This window comes from Eubalaena glacialis, chromosome 3 (genome assembly GCF_028564815.1).
Source record: "Eubalaena glacialis isolate mEubGla1 chromosome 3, mEubGla1.1.hap2.+ XY, whole genome shotgun sequence".
Classification (NCBI taxonomy): domain Eukaryota; kingdom Metazoa; phylum Chordata; class Mammalia; order Artiodactyla; family Balaenidae; genus Eubalaena; species Eubalaena glacialis.
In genome coordinates, this window is record NC_083718.1 from 184,827,041 (window position 1) to 184,851,463 (window position 24,423).

The following is a 24,423-nucleotide window of genomic DNA, read 5'->3' on the forward strand; positions in this document are numbered from 1 at the left end:
GGTACAAACCACGCAGAAGTAGAGGCTAAATGGGAATACCCACGAGAGCGCTCAGTACCACTCAGCACTACCCAGGGCTCCCTGCTCCGTGTGGCTGCAGCACCGCACAGCCCATGAGGCTCCACGTCTCCACCAGAGCCTCCTGCTGCATCTCTGTTTCGTTTCTACTTGTTGTCCAGCAGTGTCCTGTGACCTCTCATGTCCCTGTGAGTTTCCTTCCCCAAATCTTTCTTTCTTCCCCTCCTCAATGTTCTTCACAGGAGTCCTCCCCACTGTGCTCTGCTTTTCGACCACAAAGTAGCATCACCTCCTCTCCCAAAGGGCTCCTGCCAACCCCTTCCCTATTCTAGAGCCTGTACACACATCACCTAGAACACCTAGTACACCTGACCCACACTGAGCTGCAATAAAACAGACGATAAACTCCTCCCTGGATGTTTTACTCATCTCTCTAATCTCCCCTACCAATCCTGCCACTAAGTGCAGTGCTGGTGGGAAAGGGGCCAGTATGTCCATTTGCACAACGGAGTTTCATACAAAAAGACTCATGTGGGTTTCTTGGTGACTCTCCCTATACACCACCCCAGCAATAAATAACCAACACTGCTAAAAGAACACCCAGTCCGGTTCTTCTTCCTGGAGCTCTCAGCCCCGAGAACTTGACAGGGCCCACCCCTGCGTCAGTCAAGTCACAGCCTCTGAAAGGCTATCCCTGGCTACCCGTCCACAGTCACACCATACGCAACCACCCGCAACACACACACACTTTATTAACATGATAAGACTTGTCTTGTTCATCTGTTGGTTGGTTGGTTGGTTGTCCCCTCATTCTCCAGAATGTAAATTCCATGAAAGCAGGAACCTGGGTTGTGTTAGTTCTCTGCTGTAGCTTCAGCACCTAGTATAGTGTCTGACACAGAATATACTTGTTAAATAACAAGGCGGGGGGATGAGGGGGGATATCTCCAGGTTTTTTATGTGAACAATTTTAATTATGGAAACAGATGAAATATTTCTTTTTTTTTTTTTTAAAACATCTTTATTGAAGTTTAATTGCTTTACAATGGTGTGTTAGCTTCTGCTTTATAACAAAGTGAATCAGTTATACATATACATATGTTCCCATATCTCTTCCCTCTTGCATCTCCCTCCCTCCCACTCTCCCTATCCCACCCCTCTAGGTGGTCACAAAGCACCGAGCTGATCTCCCTGTGCTATGCGGCTGCTTCCCACTAGCTATCTATTTTACATTTGGTAGTGTATATATGTCCATGACACTCTCTCACCCTGTCACATCTCACCCCTCCCCCTCCCCATATCCTCAAGTCCATTCTCTAGTAGGTCTGTGTCTTTATTCCCATCTTGCCACTAGGTTCTTCATGACCTTTTTTTTTTTTTCCCCCTTAGATTCCATATATATGTGTTAGCATACTGTATTTCTTTTTCTCTTTCTGGCTTACTTCACTCTGTATGACAGACTCTAACTCGATCCACCTCATTACAAACACCTCCATTTCATTTCTTTTTATGGCTGAGTAATATTCCATTGTATATATGTGCCACATCTTCTTTATCCATTCATCCGATGATGGACACCTAGGTTGCTTCCATGTCCTGGCTATTGTAAACAGAGCTGCAATGAATATTTTGGTACATGACTCTTTCTGAATTATGGTTTTCTCAGGGTATATGCCCAGTAGTGGGATTGCTGGGTCGTATGGTAGTTCTATTTTTAGTTTTTTAAGGAACCTCCATACTCTTCTCCATAGTGGCTGTATCAATTTACATTCCACCAACAGTGCAAGAGGGTTCCCTTTTCTCCACACCCTCTCCAGCATTTGTTGTTTGTAGATTTTTTGATGATGGCCATTCTGACCCGTGTGAGGTGATACCTCATTGTAGTTTTGATTTGCATTTCTCTAATGATTAATGATGTTGAGCATTCTTTCATGTGTCTGTTGGCAATCTGTATATCTTCTTTGGAGAAATGTCTATTTAGGTCTTCTGCCCATTTTTGGATTGGGTTGTTTGTTTTTTTGTTATTGAGCTGCATGAAATATTTCCTTTTTAAGCTGGTTATAATTTAACTGTTCTGTGGTGACTAAAAGTCACTTAGATAAAAACTAAAAACTAGTTGATCTCAGGGACTATTTACAGCTTTTAGAAAAGATTATGTGAACCTGTTAAGCGATCTCACGGCACTGTGCTCTTTATAGTTCGTTACTGTTTTTGTTACAAACTTTGTCTTCTTAACTGTCTGGCTATTAGCTATAAAACTACTTGCTGCTACAAATAACTCTTCTAATTTCCTCCTTCTAATTTGCTATGAACAGGAAAGTCAACAGGTTAGAAGTAGGCCTAAAGTAAGAGTGAAGCAGCCTACAGTGAGGCCCTGCCATGGGAAGGGAGAGGGAGGACCCACTGCTTCCTTCGAGCTTATACAGCTGCTCCATAAATACTGACTGATTAAATGACTCACAAGCTCAGTAGTTCCTCTGCAAGAATCACGTAAGTGACTAACCGTCAGCCACGTTCTGTCAGTGGCAATTACAGGTACCACGGACCCACATGCTGCACAGAGATGTTCCTTTTTATTATCTCTCCTGCTCCTGACAGCAACCCAGTGAGGCTGGGTAGCACAAGGACCATTCCATGTTATGACACGTACTTTCAAAGCTATGGAAACTGCACCCCCAGAAAAAGTGACATGATTTGCCCAGCCATACACCTGGTAAAAGCCCAAGAGTCCCATGTTTTTCATTCCTTCCACTAAGTCCATGTGCATCAAGACACTGCTGTTTCTTTAGAGTAAAAAGAACTTTGGGTAAGGTTCTTATGTAGCCAAGAGAAAGCAGGGCAACAACATTCTTTTATAGTCTATATTTTAAAAGAACATTTGCCAACAGTCATTTACTACTAACAAGCAAATTTAATCATTTCTCAGTAGCAGACAAGGAACAGAAATCAAGACGATAAATACTTCTAAATTTGGCCTTTCTATGTTCAGATCACAATCTTCCCATGGATTAAATACGAATATTTCAGTGAAATATTGAAGACCCAACACTGAAAACCCTCCCTTCCTCTCTACCTGAAAAGTTTCATCTGTCCCATCCAAGGAACTTCTCATGCTCAATCTCATTACAGGGGCTGCTCAGACATGTAAGAAGTTAGGCTGAATTACAAAGGTGAGAGTCCAGAATTCTAGTTCAAAATGCCTAACACATGAACACCTTTGGTCACTGGCAAAACTGCATGCTCCCTGGTCAGAGACAATATGAACTGTGTTCTCACAGCAGTGTGTTCTCTTCCTTCATTGCAGGTTTGCATGAGTCTTTGTTTGCCAATCAACAAATTATTTATTGAGGGCCTGTTCCATGCCAACCATCTAGGCCCTGATCAGTAACTTCCCGATTTGATGTTTGTCGCCCCCACTAGACTACAGGCGCCAGGAGAGAAGTTCCTGCTGCTTTCCTGCTCACCATTGTCCTGCACGCCCTAGCAGAGCGCCTGGCACATGGCAGGGGCTTAACAAACAGTAGTTCAATGAATGACTGAGAGACAGACAGAGGCAGAGAGATAGAGACAGAGAGAGAGAGAGAAGAGGAGGGGCCACTTTGTATGCAAAGGAATCAGGGCTTTCCACTGCCCAGAACACACCGCATGATCCACCGGCGATCTGATGAATTCTGAAAGGCACCACATGCAATGCACAGCTGTAGGCACAGCAGCTGTCATGCAAAGGATCAGAGGCCCAGAACTATGAAGAATTCAGCCCTTTGTTTCTCTCTGCCTGCCTCCTAACCAAAATGAAGTTAGGTCCACTGTCAATCTACCTGTCAGCTGCATGTCTTCAACATCTGGCTTTCAGAAATACTAAGTTAATATTGCTACTGAATAAAATTTATGTTGATTTATTCTCTGACATCACTGCCTGAAAAGATATTTAAATGTCTGAGGTCACACATAAGACCTAAATAGAACCTAGTTAACATAAAAAGTTCTCCATTTCAGGTCTTTGTAAGCTACAAATTAGCTTTCACAGAGTATTTAATTTAAAAACAAAAAAGGTTTGACTATTTAAACTTTAGGTCATAAAGAGCAAACACAGCTCCTTACCAGTAAGCTATTCAAAACAGATTGTTAAGTTCCAAGAGGGAGTCTCACGTAAGTATTTTAACTAAAACTTAAGATTCAATCGGTTATACACAGCTCAGAGTGGTTATAAATAACAGGATAATAAGAAAAATGAACTACTTAACTCAGTGCAAAAACCCAGCAATATGGGCAGGTATAAAAATGAAGATGTGTAAGTTCATGTACACTAATAAAACTTATTTTCAGTTTTTTCCTTCACATTCAAATAAAAAAAAAAATTAAGGAATAAATAAAAATCTATGAAATGTTCTAAACATGCACACCAAAGTACGCTGAACAGAGAAAAGCATTAGGATGAAGTTGCTATTAACCTATTAACCTATGACTATATTTAAATACATGAGTTAGTTATGCTTAGTAACAGAGTAAAGATCCGCTGCCCTCCAAACTCCAGCCCCTGCAAATCACAGCTTACCTAGAAAGGCTGGTGACATTAGTTATATACAAAGTGAACACTAAATAAAGGAACAATTTGAATTATGTGAAGAGTTTGCAAACAATTATGCACTAAGCCTAACAGCAACAAAAATCTCAAACCTCAAAACAGTAAACAACAACAAAAACAAACAAAAAACACCTGGCAATTTTCTAGACCCTGATCATCTGATTCATGATCAAAGCATTTAATGACCTGAAACTGACGAAATCGAGTTAGATAAACAGAGAACATGTATTCAGTAAAAGGCCTAACAAACTCCCTTAGATGGGTTATTGATTATACCGTAAAATACAAAGAATATATAATGGAAAAATCAGAACAGACTTCTTTAACTTCTTGCCTACATTTTTAAATGTCACTTTTACATTTTTCCAAAATCAAGTTTACATTATGATTTTATTTACAGTATGACTTCCACAATTCACTTTGCAGTGTTCTAAGTAAAGGCCGGACTCAAGTTCAGATGGCTACAAAAATTTAAGACTTAGGGCGGGCCAAAAAAAAAAAAAAAAAGGAGATTTATATTAGTAAGAAACTACCATACCCCCGCCTTGGCATATATTCAAACAGGGCTCTACGAAAGATTCACTAATTAATATTAAAATTCTTCATTAAAAGAAAAAAAACAAAACGTGGAGAATGCCAACTGGAAATATGATATATCCAACCAAACTATTTTCCTCCCAGAAATTATCCCCTGCCTTCTAAAAGTGTGACTACACTTTACCTTTTGTTTGAAAACATTATAAAACAAAATAAAACTGTTGCAGTTGAGTCAAAAGTAACAGCACACCGTTCAACTTCCATTTTGTTAACGGCCTAATTTCAAAAAAATCTGCGCTAAAACCTTCGCCAGCCGCGAGTGTTGCAATCGTGTGCAGCGCAGTCTTGCGTGGCGTGGAGTGGCCCAGGGCCCGGCCCGGGGCGGAGTGGGGCGGCTGGATGGCAGGGCCCGGCCCGGGCGGAGCGGCAGTGTACGGCCCGGCCGGCTCTCCCTGCCCCGGGAGGCCAGTGCATCGGCCGCAGCGCGTCCGGCCCTCCCGCACAGTCCGGGCGGATGGACACGAGGCCGCCGAATCTGCGGACCTGGAAATGTCACTCTCGGAACACATTTTATGACGCGTTGCTGGCGAACAAGCACAAAAAGCTAAGAATATACCGGGCGTGCAGTGTACGGCTCTGGAGAGACCGACCGCCGCTCCCACCCGCAAGTCCAAAGACCTGCGCTGTGGGCAAGGGAAGTGACAACTGGCCTCAGGCCCCTCGCGGTGCGCGTCCGCTCACTTTTCCGCGCCCGGCTCCTCCACCCTAAGTTAGAAAAGAGCTCGAGCGCGGCGTCCGGCGCCGTGATTCAGCAGCGCCGGGGGGGGGGAGGGGGGGAACTGCACGGGGGTGGAGGGGGGGAGGGTTGGCACCTGGTCCGGAAAAGGTCACTGAGAGCTGCGGATGCCGCCCGAGCCCGGATTCGGCCCGAGCCGGGCAGCCGCGGGGAGCAGGGGCGGCGGCGGGCTCCTACCTTTCCTGCTTTTCGGGGAGCTCCGCTTGCTCCGGGCGCTGGCTCGCTCTTCCTCAATCGCAGCTGCTATCTCGGGGTTGTCTTCCCCATTGTACCAGACCAGGAGCTCCTCGCCCGGCGCGATTGGCTGCGGGGAGAGAAGAGACAGGCGCCGGGCCAATCAGAGCGACGGTTGTTGGCGGGGTGGGGCGGGGCAGGCGGGGGGCACTCCCAGCCGGGCCGCCGGAGGCCAGCCCGGCAGGAAGAGCTCCTCCGCCTCGGCGGCCGCGGGCCGGGCGACGCGGGAAGGGACCCTCTGCTGGAGGGAGGACCTCACTTCCCGGCCACCTCCTCCCCGGAGTCCGTCCGGTGGATGTCGGGATCTGATAGGATCGCTTTAAACTTAAAACTGCCATATGTTCCGGAATCTTACTGTTGGAAGCCTCACAACTATACACGCAGAAGGAAAAATAAGCCACGGAACCACAATGTCCACTAAACCTAAGCTGATGAGAAAATTAAAGCATAATTTAAAACATCCTGGCAGTTTGGAAGACGTGATGAAAGCTAATTATCAGCGCAGGTTTCAGAGTCCAAGAGCAAGTTAAGCATGATAAGACCTACATGCCAGTGCACATTTATAATGCACCGCTAATTATATCACGGAAATGCTAAAAGAAGAGGCGGTGCTGAGGACCAGAGCGTCCAGGCAGTGTATTGTCTCTGCGCTGCTGCCAACCTGCTCCGGTCCTTGGAGAATTCACTGCCTTGCCCTCTGTACCACACCTCGAGTCTACAAGACAACTTTTAAATTTAGAAAAGAAATGCCTAAAAATACCTCAGGTGTCATGCTCCTAAAACATGAATTCTTAACAGTCATGTACCCCACCACCATGCTGTTTATACCTAGCGAACAAGATCGTGAAGAAAAAATATACTGAGTGGAAAGATTACACTCCTAAGTAACATTGAAGGAAATGGCTTATTGGTTTCTCTCACAATGACTCATCTGTTCAAAAAGTTCCAAGAGTATGAACACAAGTAAAATTCCACCTAAAACCCAGTGAATAAAATAAAAATCCATGAGTCCATACTGATATGAATAAAGAAATGAATGAATGAACAGACAAGTAAGTAAATAAGAAGAAGAGCTCTTCCTATAGTAGATCCCAACTAATCAATGAAAAAGAAATAATGGAATTAGAAAATCACAACTGGACAATCATCACAGATTAATCATTGATTCAGGCAAGAATCACCAATGGATGCTAAAACTAGTAGATTAAAGTTTGAGAAATAACAAAATATTTGCATGGTCTCAAAATATCTCCCCATAAAACATTTATTAATGACAAAGAGAAAAACAGTACCTTTATAATAAGACAAGTCAACATCATATGCCTCCTGATATGATGCACAGAAAAGAACATAGCATCACTTCTGCAGATGAAGTGAAGCATCACTTCTGCTGAAAATGCATAAATGTAATTCAATCATGATGAAACTTAAGAGAAGGCCAAACTGTGGGACATGCTACAAAAATTACTGATCAGTTCTCTCAAAACTGAAATGTTATAAAAGACAAAAGACTGAGGTGCTATACAAACTAAGGAGACTGATGCGACATCACAACTGAATGCAACGGAGTTTTCTTTGCCTAAAAGGACATGACTGGAACTGACAAAATTTGAATAAAGTGTATAGATTAGCTAATAAAACACTGTGCCAGTGTGAGCTTCTTGATTTTGATCACTGCACTATAGTTATGGAAGAGGATACCCTTGTTTTAGGGGCAGGAGGAATTCCATCTAAGATGTCCGTTTAGAAACAACATAGTTCTTCACTTCAACATACCTTCTAATCTAGATAAAGTCTTTGAAAGTAAATATTATTTTGTTTCATTCTCTGCAGAACTCAATGTTTATATAGTCCAAATTTTAAAATATTCTAAATTCTTTAAGATAAAAGAACAAGCCACTGTTTCCTTTGTTCCTCCAAGGATGGCTAAAACCTGCCATTTTTTAATCTTTAAACCAATGTATTATTTCCCTTCTTGAATCAGTTACACCTAAACCAAAAAAACTTAATCTAATGTATAAAATCTTAATGAGTTAAAATAGCCATTACAGATGCCTTTTGGCACTCTTATGAGCTAACCTGTTTTTGTTGAAGGAATGAGCTTCTTTAAGTAAACTATTTCTAGTTCCAAATGTATAGTATGCTTCTTCTCTATGTTTTTCTTACAAGTCACATATTTATGAAATGGTGGTATCATATAATACTTGAAACGATTAGGGTTTGCAGAGATATGTAAAGTCTTAAATAAAACAAAAGTAAAAAAGAACATGGAAAGGAGTGAGGGAAAATATATTCCCCATTTCTTCCTAAACCAAACAGCATAACCAGAACACTGGCTAGAAGAACCTACTGGATATCTTCGAGATTCCTCCCCAACTCAGCCTAAGCGTCTACGTTCATTCCACTCCAATCTTGTGCAGAGGACTAACTGTACTAGCAACTGGGTGAAGTTAAATATCAGCACAAACTCTCTACTTAGGAGGGTACAATTTTGTTGTTGCAAAAACCACAAAACACCCCAGTATCTGTTTTTACCTCAAATCTAATATACAATTTCTAAATGGTTGTTAATGAACTGAATAGCTAGATTAAGAGCAACCTGATTTGTTAGCTACTGAACAACCTTCAAAATTGTTAGCAACTGAGATGATCATTACATTATTGAGCTATGTACTTCCCAACTTTCTATTATAACAGCTACACAAATAACGGCTTTATGAAGAGGAAAATAATACATCTTTTAAAATCAACGATTGCTTGCTTCTGTACTGTAGTTTTTTCTTCTGCACTGCTTAGCGCATTTAAGATTTTGTAAGTCAAATTTCAGAAGAAAAGAAAATTTATGTCCTTAAACACAGGAAATATAAACCCACATTTAAAAAAATAAAGTCAAAAGTCCAAACAACCTTTTTTAAAATACATTTTGATATTTAACAAAAAAACAACAACAGGAAGACTTTAAACTCTTCCTTTGGGTTCTGACAGGCTTACAGAATGAAGCACTCTCTCTTCTCTAAATATCAGTAAATATAAACTTGAAATTTTACCAGACCAATTAGGTACAGGCAAGGGTTGCCATAAATATTTCTGACACTAGGTCAAATTAAGAGAAATACACCAGAATTATGAGAACACACAAAGCATTCCACGCTTACCCACCTACCATCTATCCCCCAGCATGATCTTTTAAAAGTCACGGGTCAGACAGCTTCAATTCTCCAATGGGTGAACTGAAGACTAAAACTCATACGTTTCCCTACAGGCCAGTAGGCCCCCGGATCTGGCCCCTGCCCACCTCACCAGCCTCATTCACCACCTCTCCTTGCTCTAGCCAAACCAGCCTTTGTTCTATTCCTTTAAAAAAAAGAAAAAAACAAACAAAAAGACCCAAAAATCTAGTTTATTCCCACTTCAATACCTTTGCTTCTACCAGGGCCCCTCTTCCTGAACTGCTCTTCCAGCAGAGATCTTCGGGTGGCTGGCTCCTTCCCATGCCAGTGGGGGAAGGGAAGAGGTGTCCCCATGTCTTGTCTTCCCTGACCTAACAGAGCTAAAGCAGCCCTCCCTCTACCTAGTCAGTCTATCACATTTTATTGTCTTCAGTGCACTTATCACTATCTGAAATTATTTTGTTTACTTGTTCACTTGTTTATTATCTGCCACCTCCCCCATAAACTGGAAGCTCCATGAGACCAGAGACCTTGTCTGTTCTGTTCACTACTATAGGCGAATACCTGGTACATAGTAGACACTCAGTATTTGCTGAACTCATAAATAGATGAATGAATGGAGAGCAAGCTAAAAATTAACCTTCAGGAATTTAAAACAGTTTTTAATCATATTACAAACAAAACCAGGTGATTACCTAGATTATAGGTGAGAAGGTGATACAGAACATCACACGTAATTTATTTACAAAACCTAACCCACAGAAAGCTTAATCTAGAAGAATATAATCACAAGTAAGGAATCTGAAAGGCCTTATGCATACTTGAGCAAACATCAAAGGTCAGGACTGGGGGAGGTCTGCAAAGATCAGAGCTATGTTACTTCCAACAAAGAAAGGTAAAAATAATAGTAGTAGTATAGCTAGTTAACACTTTGAGTACTTAGGTTAGACTAGGAACTCTTCACAGAATCTTACACATATTGGTTTGTTTAATTTTCACAACTGTATTATTAATTTTTACTATTACCTCCATTTTTACAGATGAGAAAACTAAGACAGAGGGTGTAAGTAACTTCTCATGGTCACAAATCTCGAAGCCAAAATTTGCTCACAAGGCAGTCTGCTCCAGAGTCCCCAGTCCTAACCATGACACTACACTGCCTTGCCAAAAATAACAGCTATCATTTATGTAGCACTTATTGGGTGCTAGAAATCTACCCACAATCACCCATGATAACCATATGAGGTCGACACTATAATTATCTGTATCTTACAAATAAGGAAACTGAGGCACAGGAAAGTGACTTGCCTAAGGTTACACAGCTAGTAAAATCACAATGACTTGCCTTGGGTCACACAGCAAGCCAGGATTTAATCCAGGAGTCTGGCTCCAGAGTTCACTCCCAAACACTATTCTCTCTTGCTTCTCAACGGTTCTTGGCTTTGCTATCAGAGCTGAACACATCTTAACTTGAGGTCTGATGAAAGAACTGCCAAGTGCCCCAGTATCTCCCTGGGCTTCCTCTGCCCTGGAACCTCATTCCTACTCCCTCAATTGTCTCATATGCATCCCCTCGCTGGTACTTCATCTCCACCAGAATTCTGCCTCACTGATTCAACCAGATGTAACTCTCACTTTAAATTAATTTGAGAACAGAAGGAATTCTTGAATCAAATTTTGAATCCAAACTCCAGTGTAACAAAATTATACAGTAATGCCTACTAGAAAACTATGCTATTACAATCCAGCAGAAAGAAGGTTACAGAAGTGTTAAATGAGGAAGTACCGCAAAAAAAAAATATTTCCTACGGGAATTGAAAGCAAGGACGCGGGTTTATACGAGGTAAAGGGCAATCAACTGCCTAAAGATGACAGGGAAAAATACAAAGGAAAGCAAAGGAAAGTTAAACAGCTATAAGCTAAGTTAACTTCCAAAAGTCCTAGTGCTACACACAGGCAAAACTCAGCATGCTACAAAGCTGACCATCATCTTAAATGTTTGTTCATCAAGTTTTCACCTGCATGGAGATAATTTTTTTCATGGACTGTCCCCCAGTCTATGACATTTTTAATGGAAGTAAGTGAATAAGGAAAAATCTGCCTTACAGCAACTTTAGCAAACATACCTATTCCAAAAAGCAAAAAGCAACAATCACCTATCTTTAGAGCCTCAAGACTCTGCCTTAGAGAACATTTCCCTGCGGGATGAGTGCAGATTTACCTTCCAGGAGAACATGAAAACGAGGGAGACAGATGTGGCCTTGCTTGTTGCAGATGTAACAACGCTTCCTAATTCTAACTTCCCTGAATGTACTCAGTGACCTCTGACCTCACCACAAACTCTAAAAAATGATTTTCCTCTTCTTTGCATTAATTGTTGATTTTCCTCAACAATTCATGTCTCCAAATAAAAATTTGGCAGAAGTAAGAAACATGTTCTGTGTAATTTCCATTCTGAATAAAATTTAGGGAAAAGAAAACCTAATCCAAAGCTACACTATACTGAAGACTAAGAATGTGTTTTCAGTTAATACAGAACCACCAGAGCTATTGAGAGTTTCTTATAGTTAGATAAATTGGCCAGACAGTTCCCAATGCATCTGTATCTTAAGAGGAGGGAAGTAGCTGCCACATGCTTAACTCATCAGTATCTATAAAGATGCCATATGTAATTACTTAACACAATCTTCCTGCTTTAGTGCCCTTCCTCACACGAAGCAGTGGCAACTGTATATTTAAAACACAGACTGTATATATAAAACTGTATATTTAAAACAACTGTATATTTAAAACCTTTCAATGTGTTGATGAACCACTTTCAAATAGAACCCTTTCAAGGTCTGCAAAGTCACTCCTGACAGTCACGACTGAGGACAGCGTTTGCAGAAGTGCATGCAAAGTAACTACCAGCAGGCTAATTCTAACACTCTTACCTTTAAAGTTTTATAGTAAATGGCCCTGTTGATTTCCAGTGGAAATAAATTTTGCTCTTCTCCTGAGCAAGCCCAATTCACATAGCGCAGCCAGTTCCCCTTCTCTGGATCGGTGGCATCAATGCACATCCATCCCAAATTTGGGTAATAGACCTTGGGAGGGGGAAAAACACATTTTGTTAAAATAAAATATCTTTTAAAGGTTTCCATTTTCAACTTCTAAGACAGTTCTTGTTCATTATATGCAAATACTCTATAAAGCATTTCACGGAAACAAAATAAATAAGCAACAGAAAAAAGGAAAATAAAGATGAAAACTGAGATCCAAACTTGTATAATCCTCATTAGTTATTTTTCTATTTGGGTGTAATCTTTTTCTCCTAAACTTCAAGTGCTATAGGTAAATGTGCTTGATGATCTCCAAATGCTTCGCAAATACGTACACAAAGACAAGTGACAGCTCTACTCCCTACAGGGTAACAGAGGAAGAGTGAGCCTGCAGCAGTGCTCCACAGCACCCGCATGCCCTGAGCTTTCTGGGCTGTTCCGCAAGTCGAGTGTGGAGGCTCAGTCCTGCTGGGATTCACAGCTCACCAGGTGCCTTTACTGCAGGGCTGACAGAAACTTCAGTAAGTGAACATGCAGTGTGAACCTCCATGTGGGTGACAGGGTACGATGCGTTTGCAAACTCCGCTGACCTTAAAACCTTCTCTATCCAGAGCAGGGAATATCGGTGTCCTTCCGAAACAAGACCAAAAACCCGACCCCTCTTTGAGGAGTCAGATCAACTCTACTCTTGCAAGAAGCTTCCCCTGATCATCCTCTCTCAGTCAATTCCTCCTCCCAGATGCTTCCAGCATTCATTCCTTCATCTTAAAGACAATCTACTGAGCAGCTATTTTTAACTTTCTTTGTATATACATATATACATTTATCTAGGTTTTACTTCCCCAAAATTAGACTGTAAAACACTTGATTAGACACTGAAATAGAACTGCAGAATCAATTGGTGACAGTCCTGTCAAAAACAAAGCAAAAGCAATGAGTCTTTTACTTTCACTTTTGGAAGAAAGGAGAGAATCTTGATGCTTCTGTTTCTTCCCTACACATACACAGCCAAGACTCCCACCACTGATTTCTTCTTTTCTCTCCTACCCACATTAAACACTGTTGTTTGCTGCAGCTTTCCTGCAGGAACAAAGCCCCCACTCTCGGCTCCTCTGGGCATGCCTGTGTCTCCCAGCCTGTGACTGCCAGGGCAGCGCCCACCTTCCTAGCCACGAACAACACTTTCTTCCTGTTGCGAGTTAGATATCTGACATAACGCTACATGCTTTCCGCATTATCTCATTTAACCTTATGCATCAGGTTCATTATTATCCCTTTTTGTAACGTGGAAATTAAGGATCAAAGATTAAATACCTTTCCCAAAGTCACTCACTTAATCAGTAGTAAAGATGGGCTTAATCCCAGCTCTGCTTGACCTCTACTTATCAGTGACTTCCTTGACCACCCTAGCTAAAGCTGCGAATCCTTCGCTTCCCATCAGCGCCTCCAGTCATTTCCCCGACTTATTTTTCTTCATGGTACTTGTGCTCTTTTAAAGTGTGGGATCATCTACTTACTTACTTATTCAGTGACTGTCTCCCCACACCAGAGTATTAGCTCCATGAGAAGACGTTTCAGTCTTTTCATTCACTGCAGTACCTCCAAGACCCTGACCAGTGCCTGGCAGAGAGTAGGCTCTCAATAAATAACTATGAAATTAATGAAATGATATACGAATCTATAACTGTCATCATTTAATGAGCACCTACTATGTGACAGGTGCCATGCTAGAAAGTGCTTTGAGGTTACTCTATTTAGTCACCACGAAGTGTCAGTATTTTCACTATCCTGTAAGTACCCACAGTGAGTTTATTCAAAAACTGGTTGTTTACTAAAACACCCATCTGCACCATTCTAAAAAGAGGTTCTCCATGTCACACTTGACTCCTTTTCAAACTCACTGTCACACTCACCCTCAGCTTGTGCACACGCGAGCATGCGTAGACATGCTCCTCTCCCTTCAAAACAAAGAGAAAGTGCAGCCCCTCATGGTATGTTAGGAAGAGACAGAATCACAACACAAAATTTAAACTTTACACACCAAAATAACTTAAGCTACTTTACATTAAGATGTTTAAGAGATATTTTTGCCCTGTTTGCCAGCATGATAAGATAAGGAAAATGGAGTCGTCAGTTGGTCTTTGAACAGTGTCAGTCCATATTAGTTACTTTTTATTAACTTAGGAATAAAAAGTCTTGTTTGGATTTATCACCATAGACAGCAGAGTCCCACTCACTCCCCACGCATATACTGACACAGCTACAGACAAACGCAGAGGTGGTGCTGCAAAATCCCACACAGTTAAAGGCAGCTGGAGAGAGGCATCAAGAGTCTATAGGCCAACTGGAGGATAATAATAAGGCTGTGCCAAAACTTCCTGGCTCCCAGGTCAATGAAGACCTTTGCAAAGAGCAAGGTGTTCCACTTGAGTGAAGTATTTATGTACAGCTCGTTTTGTTACAAAAGAGACTAAGGCATCTACTAAGTCATGCTTAAACTAAAATACTTAGTTTTATATAAAAAGATGAACAATTCCATTTTTTTACAATGTGCAAACAAGTAATTCACAAAGGAATACACATGGCCAAAACCTCGCAGAAAAAAAATTAAATTTACCTAATAATCAAAAATAACTCCAAATTAAGTAATTTTTTTACCTGTCAAACTGGTAAAAATTGTTTTTTAAAGGGAAAAACAAAACAAAACAGGATTAGAAAGCAGACATTCCCCCAAAACACTAATCAGAGAATAAATTGGTTTAATTTTTTCTGGATGGAATTAAGCAATATTGACCAAAGAACTTTAAAATGTACACACACTTTAACCCGTATATACACTTGTAGGAATTTATTCTCTTGAGATAATTGGGCAATCATACCATGATGCATGTACGAAGATGTTCACAGCAGCGTGGTTTACTACAGACTGTTTCTAATTCATTGCTAAATGGAGACCACCACAGATTAGCTCAGTATGACAATCCAGGCATACAGTGGAATACTAAGCAGACCTTAAAAAATACTGTTGTATGAATGACTGACTCACGTGGAAACCTGTATTTTCTGTTATCTTTGTATTCCTTAAGAATTTTTTCAGTAAATACACATTATCTCTATAATTAGGAAAAAACAAAGATAACCAGAAGTTGTGGAAAAATACTTATCAGTATAAAAGTCATAATACACTGATGATTGAATAAAGCCATTTATATAAACTATGGCTTAGATGATACCATTTTTGTTTTAAACATATTAATATATGAAGAGAAAAATAATCTGAAACTTAAATACGTGACTATGTTAATAATGGTTTTCTCAGAGAAGTGGGATTATTCATAATTTTTATTTTCTTCTGCTTATCTGAATTTTCTACCTTTCCTCCACTGATTTAGTATAATCTCTAAGTAAAAAAGGGGAAGTGGGTGGGGAGAATGAATGAAAACCCAAGTCTGAAGGAAGGCAGCCAAGATCTGCTGAATGCTAGGCTCACACCCCCCATCCTCTTCCCATCATCATCATCACACATACACAGTTTTTTAAAAATATGTAGCTTTCTCACTTTTATTGAGAGTCAAACCTTGTAATTAGGAACTGGGATGAAAATGTGTTTTCATACAATTCCTACCAACCGAAGTTGGTCAAACTTTGGTTTCCAATCAGAATTAACTTCAGTGACTGACACACAGAACCTATCTTTTAAAATGTGACAGAATTTTGCTTAATGTAAGTACAAATTACTAGACTGCACATGTACCATACCACCATGAGGCTCGGGTAGTGGAAAGACAGGGAGAATTAGAATCCCTTCCTTTCGGGCAAAGACAATGCAAAGGCAGGGAAAACTCCCAGCCCAGCTCAAACTCAACAATGATACATAACAAGTCTATTTCCAAATCTTGATAATGACTAAGAAATACTCAGCTGACTTGATCCCAAGGAGAAATACTTCCATATAATCAATAATTTTTCCTCTATAAACAGTCCCTTTTAACAAAGCAAGGGTACCTGATTATGTACTATTATAAAATAATTTTTACAAGTTAACTTGCAAATGGAAATTCCCTATTTGGAGAGAAAGAATTGAAGGAAGGGAAGCACCTCTATGCCAAGCACTGGGCTAGATGCTCTACGTGTTATTTTATTTAACCTTTACAAGAACCCTGTGAAATATTATTAAGTCCCTTTTATACATGAGGACACTAGGGAAAGATGATAACTTTACTAGAACTCTGAAGTCACTGAGAGTCAGAACCAGGATTCAAACCTGGTTCCCTCATTTACTGCTCCATTTCTACTTTTTTCTCTTTCCAACCCCCTCCTCCCATCCTTAACCTCCCCTAGGTCATCCAGGCCTAACCTCCTTTCTGCCCCTACCACTAAACAAAGACTAGGTATTAACTCATTGTCAAACAGAATGTAACTTTCACCCACCCAATTTCAATTCAATTTAATCCAATCATTTCAAAAGCCCTAAAAATAATCTAAATTCACATTTTAGCACACACTCCAATTTAAAAGCACATTCAAAATTATATCCTCATGACAGACAGAGAAAGGTCTGTAAAGAACCAAACTGTTAAACATAGTTATTATTACCTCATGGGTTGGGGCTGAGGGTTTTAACTGATAGCCTACCTTATCATTTACTTGTTATAATATACATGTATTAATTCAAATTTGCAAATTTTAAAAAAATCCTCATTCAATTAACATGAATGTATCATCATTCCAACCCTCAACTGTTTGCCTGAGGTCCTTACCCACTCTCAACTTGCAGTAACCAACCTTCTTCGACAGAAATCACTCCCAGGAATTAAGGCAGAGCAGTGAAGACACCTCCTCACGCTGAGGTAAGTCGTTTACTCATCCAAACCAGTCCCGCCACAGTTCGAGTCTACAGAAATAAAGCCTTCCGTTGGCTGTTCTCTGGACTTGCCCCTCCACCTGTATGTAGCCTAGAGCGCTAACACACTGTTGATGGACACAGAACCTCTCCTGGAGGTCCGAGCTCCATTCCAGTGGCTCTGGTTTGTCATATTGTCTGAGGTCCCTTTTCATCTCTTTTCTCTGGGGATCTAGCTTGTTGAATTTCCAACATTATGATCATTTTCCACTTTCCCTGTCTGTCCCTGGAAGACAGACGACATCTAATTATATTTCCATGTGTTTAGACTGACAAAAGGAGTAAAGGGGAGACAGGAGGTTCACATCTCCACTAGCCCAACTTGCATGGCATTTACCTCCAATGCACTTGCATAAGTAAATAATAACTCAGTGTGCATTCAGAAGTGAATTCCAGGACTTCCCCCCACATAGCATTCTAACTTCTTGGTTCAAATTACAGCCCATACTCTAACGTTAGAAGAGAATGAAATTCTAAGCAAAAAATAAAGATCAGTAATCTTTAAATATGCAACCATTTTTTAAAAAAAGTGTCTTTATCCTCTACATGATCATTCAAGAGTTTCTCTTTGATGTTCAGGTTCAACTAATATTTACTTAGCCAGAGTCATCCATATCAAGTATTTTCATATATATGATCTCATTTGTAGCCAAACAAATCTATGAGGAGCTCGTTATCCTCATTTAAAAGTAAGGATAAAGGAAAAAAGAAAGGATAACCTCCTTTTGGAATAAGAGCATTTCAAGGAAAACATTTAATAAAAATTATGTCTTTATAAGTTATAAAGAATTGTATTAACACTGCTACCTAGAAAACACTACACCTTCTTGGTCTGTTCACATGCCATTTGTTTTTGAGTTCCAGAATTAGACACCCAGAGGGCTTGTTAAGGACCATAAGACACCCCCCTACAGAAGTAACTTTCCAAGAGCTACAGACAAAAATGGATCTTTGGTATCAATCACTTCACTCTTCAGATTGCTTTAGAAATCCAGGGCTTCTTTTAAGAGCTATTCAAAGGCATCACTGTATCTGAAATATTCTGAAGATTCTAGAATAAGGGAAATAAAAAATCTAGTAGGTGGTAGCACATTTTACTACAATAAGCCAACCTATAGGTGATTCTAAAATACAAATTTAAAAACTAAACAGCTGGGCCTCTCAAGCCTGCAAAGCCCAGTCCCAGAGCCATCATTACCAAAACCCCACACTGCCTGACCCTTGACCCTCACTTGAAACTACTTTGAGTAAGTTTCATACCTACGACTACACAAATATTTCTGGAAACCCGCACAACAACAGATGCTCAATAAACGTTGCCAGGTTCAAAGTAGGCCCCCAATCAACCTCCATAGGATGAATGAAATATAACTCATTCTTAAATTAGAAATTCTAACTCTGGATCATGGATGTTTAAAAATTCCATATAACCCCAGAAATCACATAAAAAATTTTGTGTATATATGTGCATTTGTATATTTTCTGGGGAGATTTTCAAAAGGGTCCACAACACAAAAAAGAGTAAGAATCTCTAGGCTCTGTTGGTGGGAAGAGCACTGAATAGGCAACCGAGCAACCTAGGCTCTAGACCTAACTCCAAAACCGACAGTTTCAGACATCCAGCAGGCCACCTGCACTCATCTCAGATTTCTCATCTGTGGAAAATTTAGGGTGTTTCTAGTATTCTTTTATTCCACAAACAAAAATCCCCATGGGGTATTGTCAGTAGTCTATAGAATACCACAAATGTTATATGGCAAGCTCAGTGCTCCAGAATTGAGGACAGTGCCCAGCACATGGTAAGAGCTTATTAACAAAGAGGGGTTAAATAAGTAAATAAATAAACTCTCAAAGAGAATTTTTTTCTTGCACCATACCAGGCTGCCAATCTAAGTACAAGTTAACTTATTCAAAAATATCGCTTAATTCTCTGCACTTCAACGTCCTCACCCTCCTGAAGTTCCTGAGAGAATATGATTGGTATAGCAGTTTCTATGACAACGAAATCTATGGGTAGCCCACTTCTAAGTACCAAGTTCCAAATCTTTGCACTCCTATTAACCACACAGCTTCACAGTAAACCTAAGACCCCAGACATCACCACACTCACTCCCACTGCTTCTCGTTTTCACACACAGAGACCAGGGCTCAGCAAACTTTCTGTAAAGGGCCAGAAAATATTTTCAGTTTTACAAGCCATATGGTCTCTGTCACAACTGCTCAACTTGGCCACTGTAGGGCAAAAGCAGCCACAGGTAATATGTAAACAAATGAATGTTCTGTGTTCCAACAAAACTTTATTAATGAACTGAAGTTTAAATTTCATATAATTTTCATATGTCACAAAACATTTGATCTTTGTTTAAAACTACTTAAAAACGTAAAATCCATTCTTAGCTCTCGGACTGTAAAAAAACAGGTGGCAGGTTGGATTTCCCTAGTGATCTAGGTCTTTTGCTAGGATACTGTGCTTGGTTTAGAGGTTGGAAAGAAGCAGTAAGAGCTGAGTGGTACTTTCTGAAAAAAAGGTTCTGTAGAATCAGCTGGTTGACTTCTCTAGTCTCATATCTTCTTGCCTCCATTTTTAAATTAGAAATAATCTGAAATTAGAATTGAGATAGCAAAGATTATGAAATGTACTTGTTAATATCTGATTGTAACAGTGCTGAATGATAAAAAGTTTGTTTTCACTTCTGAAAAAAATTACATTAAAGTCTTCTCATTATAGAGAAATAATTTCTCTATCAATTTTAGTTGAAATGCAATTCTACTTCTTCCCTCCATCCACCTGACTCAAAATTTGTTGCCTAAATGAATAACATGCAAATGGAAGCAGTGAACTATCAGTTTTCATCTATAAGAATGGGGGGAAGAAACTATTAAAAACATTAACAGTACTGGTTTTAAAGAGCTAGGAAGGGACTTCCCCGGTAGTCCAGTGGTTAGGACTCCATGCTTCCACTGCAGGGGGCACAGGTTCAATCCCTGGTCGGGGAACTAAAATCCCACATGCCGCCTGGCACGGCCAAAAAACAAAAAATAACTAGGAAGGAATATTTACTCTTGGTAGCTATGTAAATTAGCACAATCCTTTTGGAGGTCTGTTACGAAAATTTACCAAAAATTAAAATGTACATAACTTTTGACTTAACAATTATACTTCTAGGAATTTATCTTAAGAAGATAACCAGACAAGTGAACAAAAAATGTATATACAGTGAGTTTCATACTTCGAAGAATTGGGTTTTTTTAAAAATTTTATTGAAGTATAGTTGATTTACAATGCTATGTCAATTTCTGCTGTACAGCAAAGTGATTCAGTTATACATATCTATGTATTCTTTTTCATATTCTTTTCTCTTATGGTTTATCACAGTATATTGAATATAGTTCCCTGTGCTTTACAGTAGGACCTTGTTGTTTATCCATCCTATACTAGCATCCGCTAATCCCAAACTCCCAATCCTTCCCTCCCGAAGAATTGTTAATATCATGAAAAGATTAAAACTACTTAAATGTCCACTGGTTAAACAGTGGAAGGATACAATGGAATTCTAGGTACTATATAAGAAATAATGATGTAGATAAGCATTTGACATGGACACATCCATAACATATTAAGAGAAAAAAAGCACGTTACAAAATTGCATACATACACTGTTTGATCTCAACTGTAGGAAATGTCTATATATGGTGTTTGTATAGGTACCAGTGTGTGTGAGAGAAAAAACAACAGAGAGGACAGAGAAGCAGAACTAAAAGAATGCACACCATAACGTTCACTGGTGATTTTTACTTTCTTGTTTATAGCTTTCTGTATTGTTTATATTTTTTTGCAGTTGAGCATGTATTACCTTTATAATTTAAAAAGGACTTATTAGATGGTACAACACCAAGAGTGGACCGTAATATACACCATGGACTCTGGGTGATAATGGTGTGTCAATTGTAACAAATGTCCCACTCTGGTAGAAATGTGGATAGTGAGGAAGTTGTGTGTGTAGGGCTCGTGGGGGAGATTTCAAAACTCTTTGTACTTTCTGCTCAATTTTCCTATGAACCTTAAACTCTCTAAAAAATACAGACTAATTTTTTTAAAAAAAGACTTATTAAAAACATGCAAACAATTCAAAAGTTCTGTTCATCAGAAGCAATTTTAGCCCCGCGGAAGTGAATGTGAAAGGCTTTCACCAGAAGTGACTTTAGAATACTGCACATTGCTCGGTGCGTGTGTGCCCGTTTTTGTTTTTGTTTTTTTTTTGGGGGGGGGGTAGTTGAGAGAAGTATTACATGAAGTCCAGCCTTTAGCCTGCCAGCAATTCCCCACCAGGAACTGATCAAAGAGCGCTCTCCTCTTTCCAGAACCTGACTGTTTTGTGCATTCACCCTGAGGATACTCTACTGTTTCTCTCCTGTTATTTCTGATTTAATAGAATGCTTTCAGTGAAAACTTAGAGGACTTAAGACTGCGTTAGATAATAAAGGGCTCAAGAAAAGCAATTTAACACTTTCTCTCAGATTAGCTTTAAAATGGAGTTCTAGTTGAGGCAAAAGACCAGGCTGCTAAAAGATAAACTGGCCTTAAGGGGCTTTAATGGGAAGAACAAATGCCAAGATGAGATTTTAATGATAAGCAGTTTCTGTTACATTAATTGGGGGCATTCTGTTGCAACTCTGAAGATAAGACCAAGGTTGGAATAAGTTAATGGGGAAACACTAAATTTTACCTGGATTTTTATTTTCTTCTTTATAAGAAATATGTACATTATAATTTATGCCTCCTATACTTTGCCAAATACATACCTCCACATGTGTATGTCATATATATCTACTTTTATTTTAACATAGCAAAAGGCTTAAAGGTTTCTATATGGAATATATACCTCAGAGTTGAAACTATCTGAATGACAGCCAGATTTTTTTTTTTAATTGCAGGGAGGAAAAGCCAGCCTTGACAAGAACTAAATGTTTAAACCTGACTAACAAGAATTGGCAATGTCATAAGGATTCCCAAACTGTGGCAGTACATAAGTAGAAGCATCTTAAATTAACAGTGGAATGTTAACAAGTTTATAGGAAAAATTGAATCTCTAATACATCATGGCTCCAAATTATAATTTTCACCAAGCTACTATGAATTCATACTCTGTATGAATTTCAATACAAATGAAGCTTAATTTACAAAAGGCACTGTTAATAATTTATACAATATGCCCAACAATATCAAATTGTTATGTCGAGTAAAACAGGTACCATAAACTTAGGTTTACTATTAATGACATTTGTTCAACCTTAGATACACACAGAACTAGAGTAAGCATTTCCTGGTTCCCTGACATTATCCTAACTAGGATTAACGCTAACCTGGTAGAGCATATTTGTTGGTTTCAACTTGGGAAACTTCTAAAATTAAAAATGCCGTTTATTTTGGAACATAATTTTGTGGTCAAGACAATTTTAAGCGTTCAGGCATTATCTTGAGTAATTTTTTTTTTGGCTGGGCAGTTTTTCTACAAATACAGCACTCTTTTCACTCAAAAGTTGTGAAATAACACAAAGTAATCACTCCCTTGGTAAATGGTCATTTCCTAAGTCCCCTTGGGTTAACTGTCACTAGATTTATTATAGGGGATTCAAGGAAACTCTCAAAATTACTTAGAGAAACCGTCAGAATTTTCAAGGCAAGAAACATTGTTCATAGCACTGAGAAAAATAGCAACATACCTCCAACGGACAAATGCCACAGAACTTCTTGATGGAAAGTGTCCAGACATTTCCTAGGCGTATTTTATTTTTAGACTTTCATATGTTTACATATGAAACAGATGTGATTCAATCTAAGACAATCTGAAAGAAATGCTTTTCCTTACCATCAAAAAATTTCACTTGCTTTAAAAAGGAGTCACACCACTGAGTTCTACAAGAACATGGGGAGCTTCCCGAGGGCACCTGATCTGAATTAAATTCAACAGAAATGCTGAAGTCACACGCAACTCTCCAGGAAACAATAACAAGATATTTTATCTTTACAGCTTTCTTAATGAGATTATTTTTTATTCTCCCCACTTTTAAATTGAGGGTTTTAGGGCCCAGAGGTTAAGTGCCCTGCCCAAAGTTACAAAGGCGGGATGTGAACCCAGGCAAGGCAATGAAACATTTTTAACGGCCTCCCTGCCAGGCAGGAGACGTGGGTTCTGGTTCTGCACTGACAACACTCTCAACACGTGGGCCCCACAAGGAGCAGTTGCCCTCTCTGCTCTGGATGGCTTCCCTGAGTACGGAGTGTGCGAACGCTCCCTCTCTTCTAGGACTGTTGTGAGAACGTGAAATGAACAGAATGAAAGCCTTTCTAAAAGTCCAAAGCACTATATAAATATACCGTGTGCTAAATATGTCCAACTCTGAATGTTCCAGCAACACAGAGATTAGTTTCTAAAATACGGAGAAGACCCTAACAACGCTTTATTTGCGGCCACCTTGGAGTGTCTTTTATGGTATCTGTCTGCAAGCCTGTAAAGTGGCAGACCAAAGTCCTGGCTGCAAAGTCCTGAACAAGGCAAATAAAGAGTCGATTTGACATTTATTGTTGAGGACAGCCAAGCACTTTCAAAATACAAATGTAAAATCAGTCTGTATCTAAGGAAACACATTTTCTAACAAAAATATTCTTGATTTTAAAGAACATATTAAGATGATTATTTTAATTTCAGAACGTCAAATCCTAAGAGAATAGAATGCTATCTTAAAAAATGTACAGAACTCTGATAAAAAAAAGGACCAGAATTATTTCTTACCTCCCACATGTATACATTATTCTTAACCTGAGATCTTTTTTTCTTATCACCAACAAATGGCCCAAACTTTTTGCCTTTTAAAATTGGCTTAGTGGCCCAGACACCTAGAAAATAAAACCAGTATTTTCATAATGCATTGTGGTTATTTTAAAGACTAAAGCATTAAAAGCAATTCAGTTTCACAAAATACTTAAAAGACTTGACAGCCTAAAAGCAAGAGGATGTTAAATTAATCGAGATCACGCAAAATCAAATTAAATCAAGTATTCAATGGGGATATTTATTTTTCTTCTTTATATTCTCCTGCATTTTCCTAATAGCCTGCAAAGAACCTATACTGTTTTA

At 39.4% G+C, this 24,423-nt stretch overlaps 1 protein-coding gene across 7 annotated transcripts in view; it reads right to left on the reverse strand.

Annotated features, from left to right (window-relative positions):
* Window positions 1-24,423, reverse strand: part of PRDM2 (PR/SET domain 2) — a 118,538-nt gene that overhangs the window by 62,530 nt on the left and 31,585 nt on the right. For 5 of the 7 annotated variants that reach the window (XM_061184927.1, XM_061184929.1, XM_061184922.1 and 2 more), the window contains 3 exons: window positions 24,079-24,182; window positions 12,274-12,426; window positions 6,114-6,240 (listed from right to left, as the gene is read on the reverse strand). In XM_061184927.1, the coding sequence (XP_061040910.1) occupies window positions 6,114-6,240; window positions 12,274-12,426; window positions 24,079-24,087 (289 nt within the window). In that variant the 5' untranslated portion in view covers window positions 24,088-24,182. Of the gene's footprint in view, window positions 1-6,113; window positions 6,241-12,273; window positions 12,427-24,078; window positions 24,183-24,423 lie in introns of those variants that run through there. The other 2 variants (XM_061184925.1, XM_061184928.1) reach the window with 2 other exon arrangements.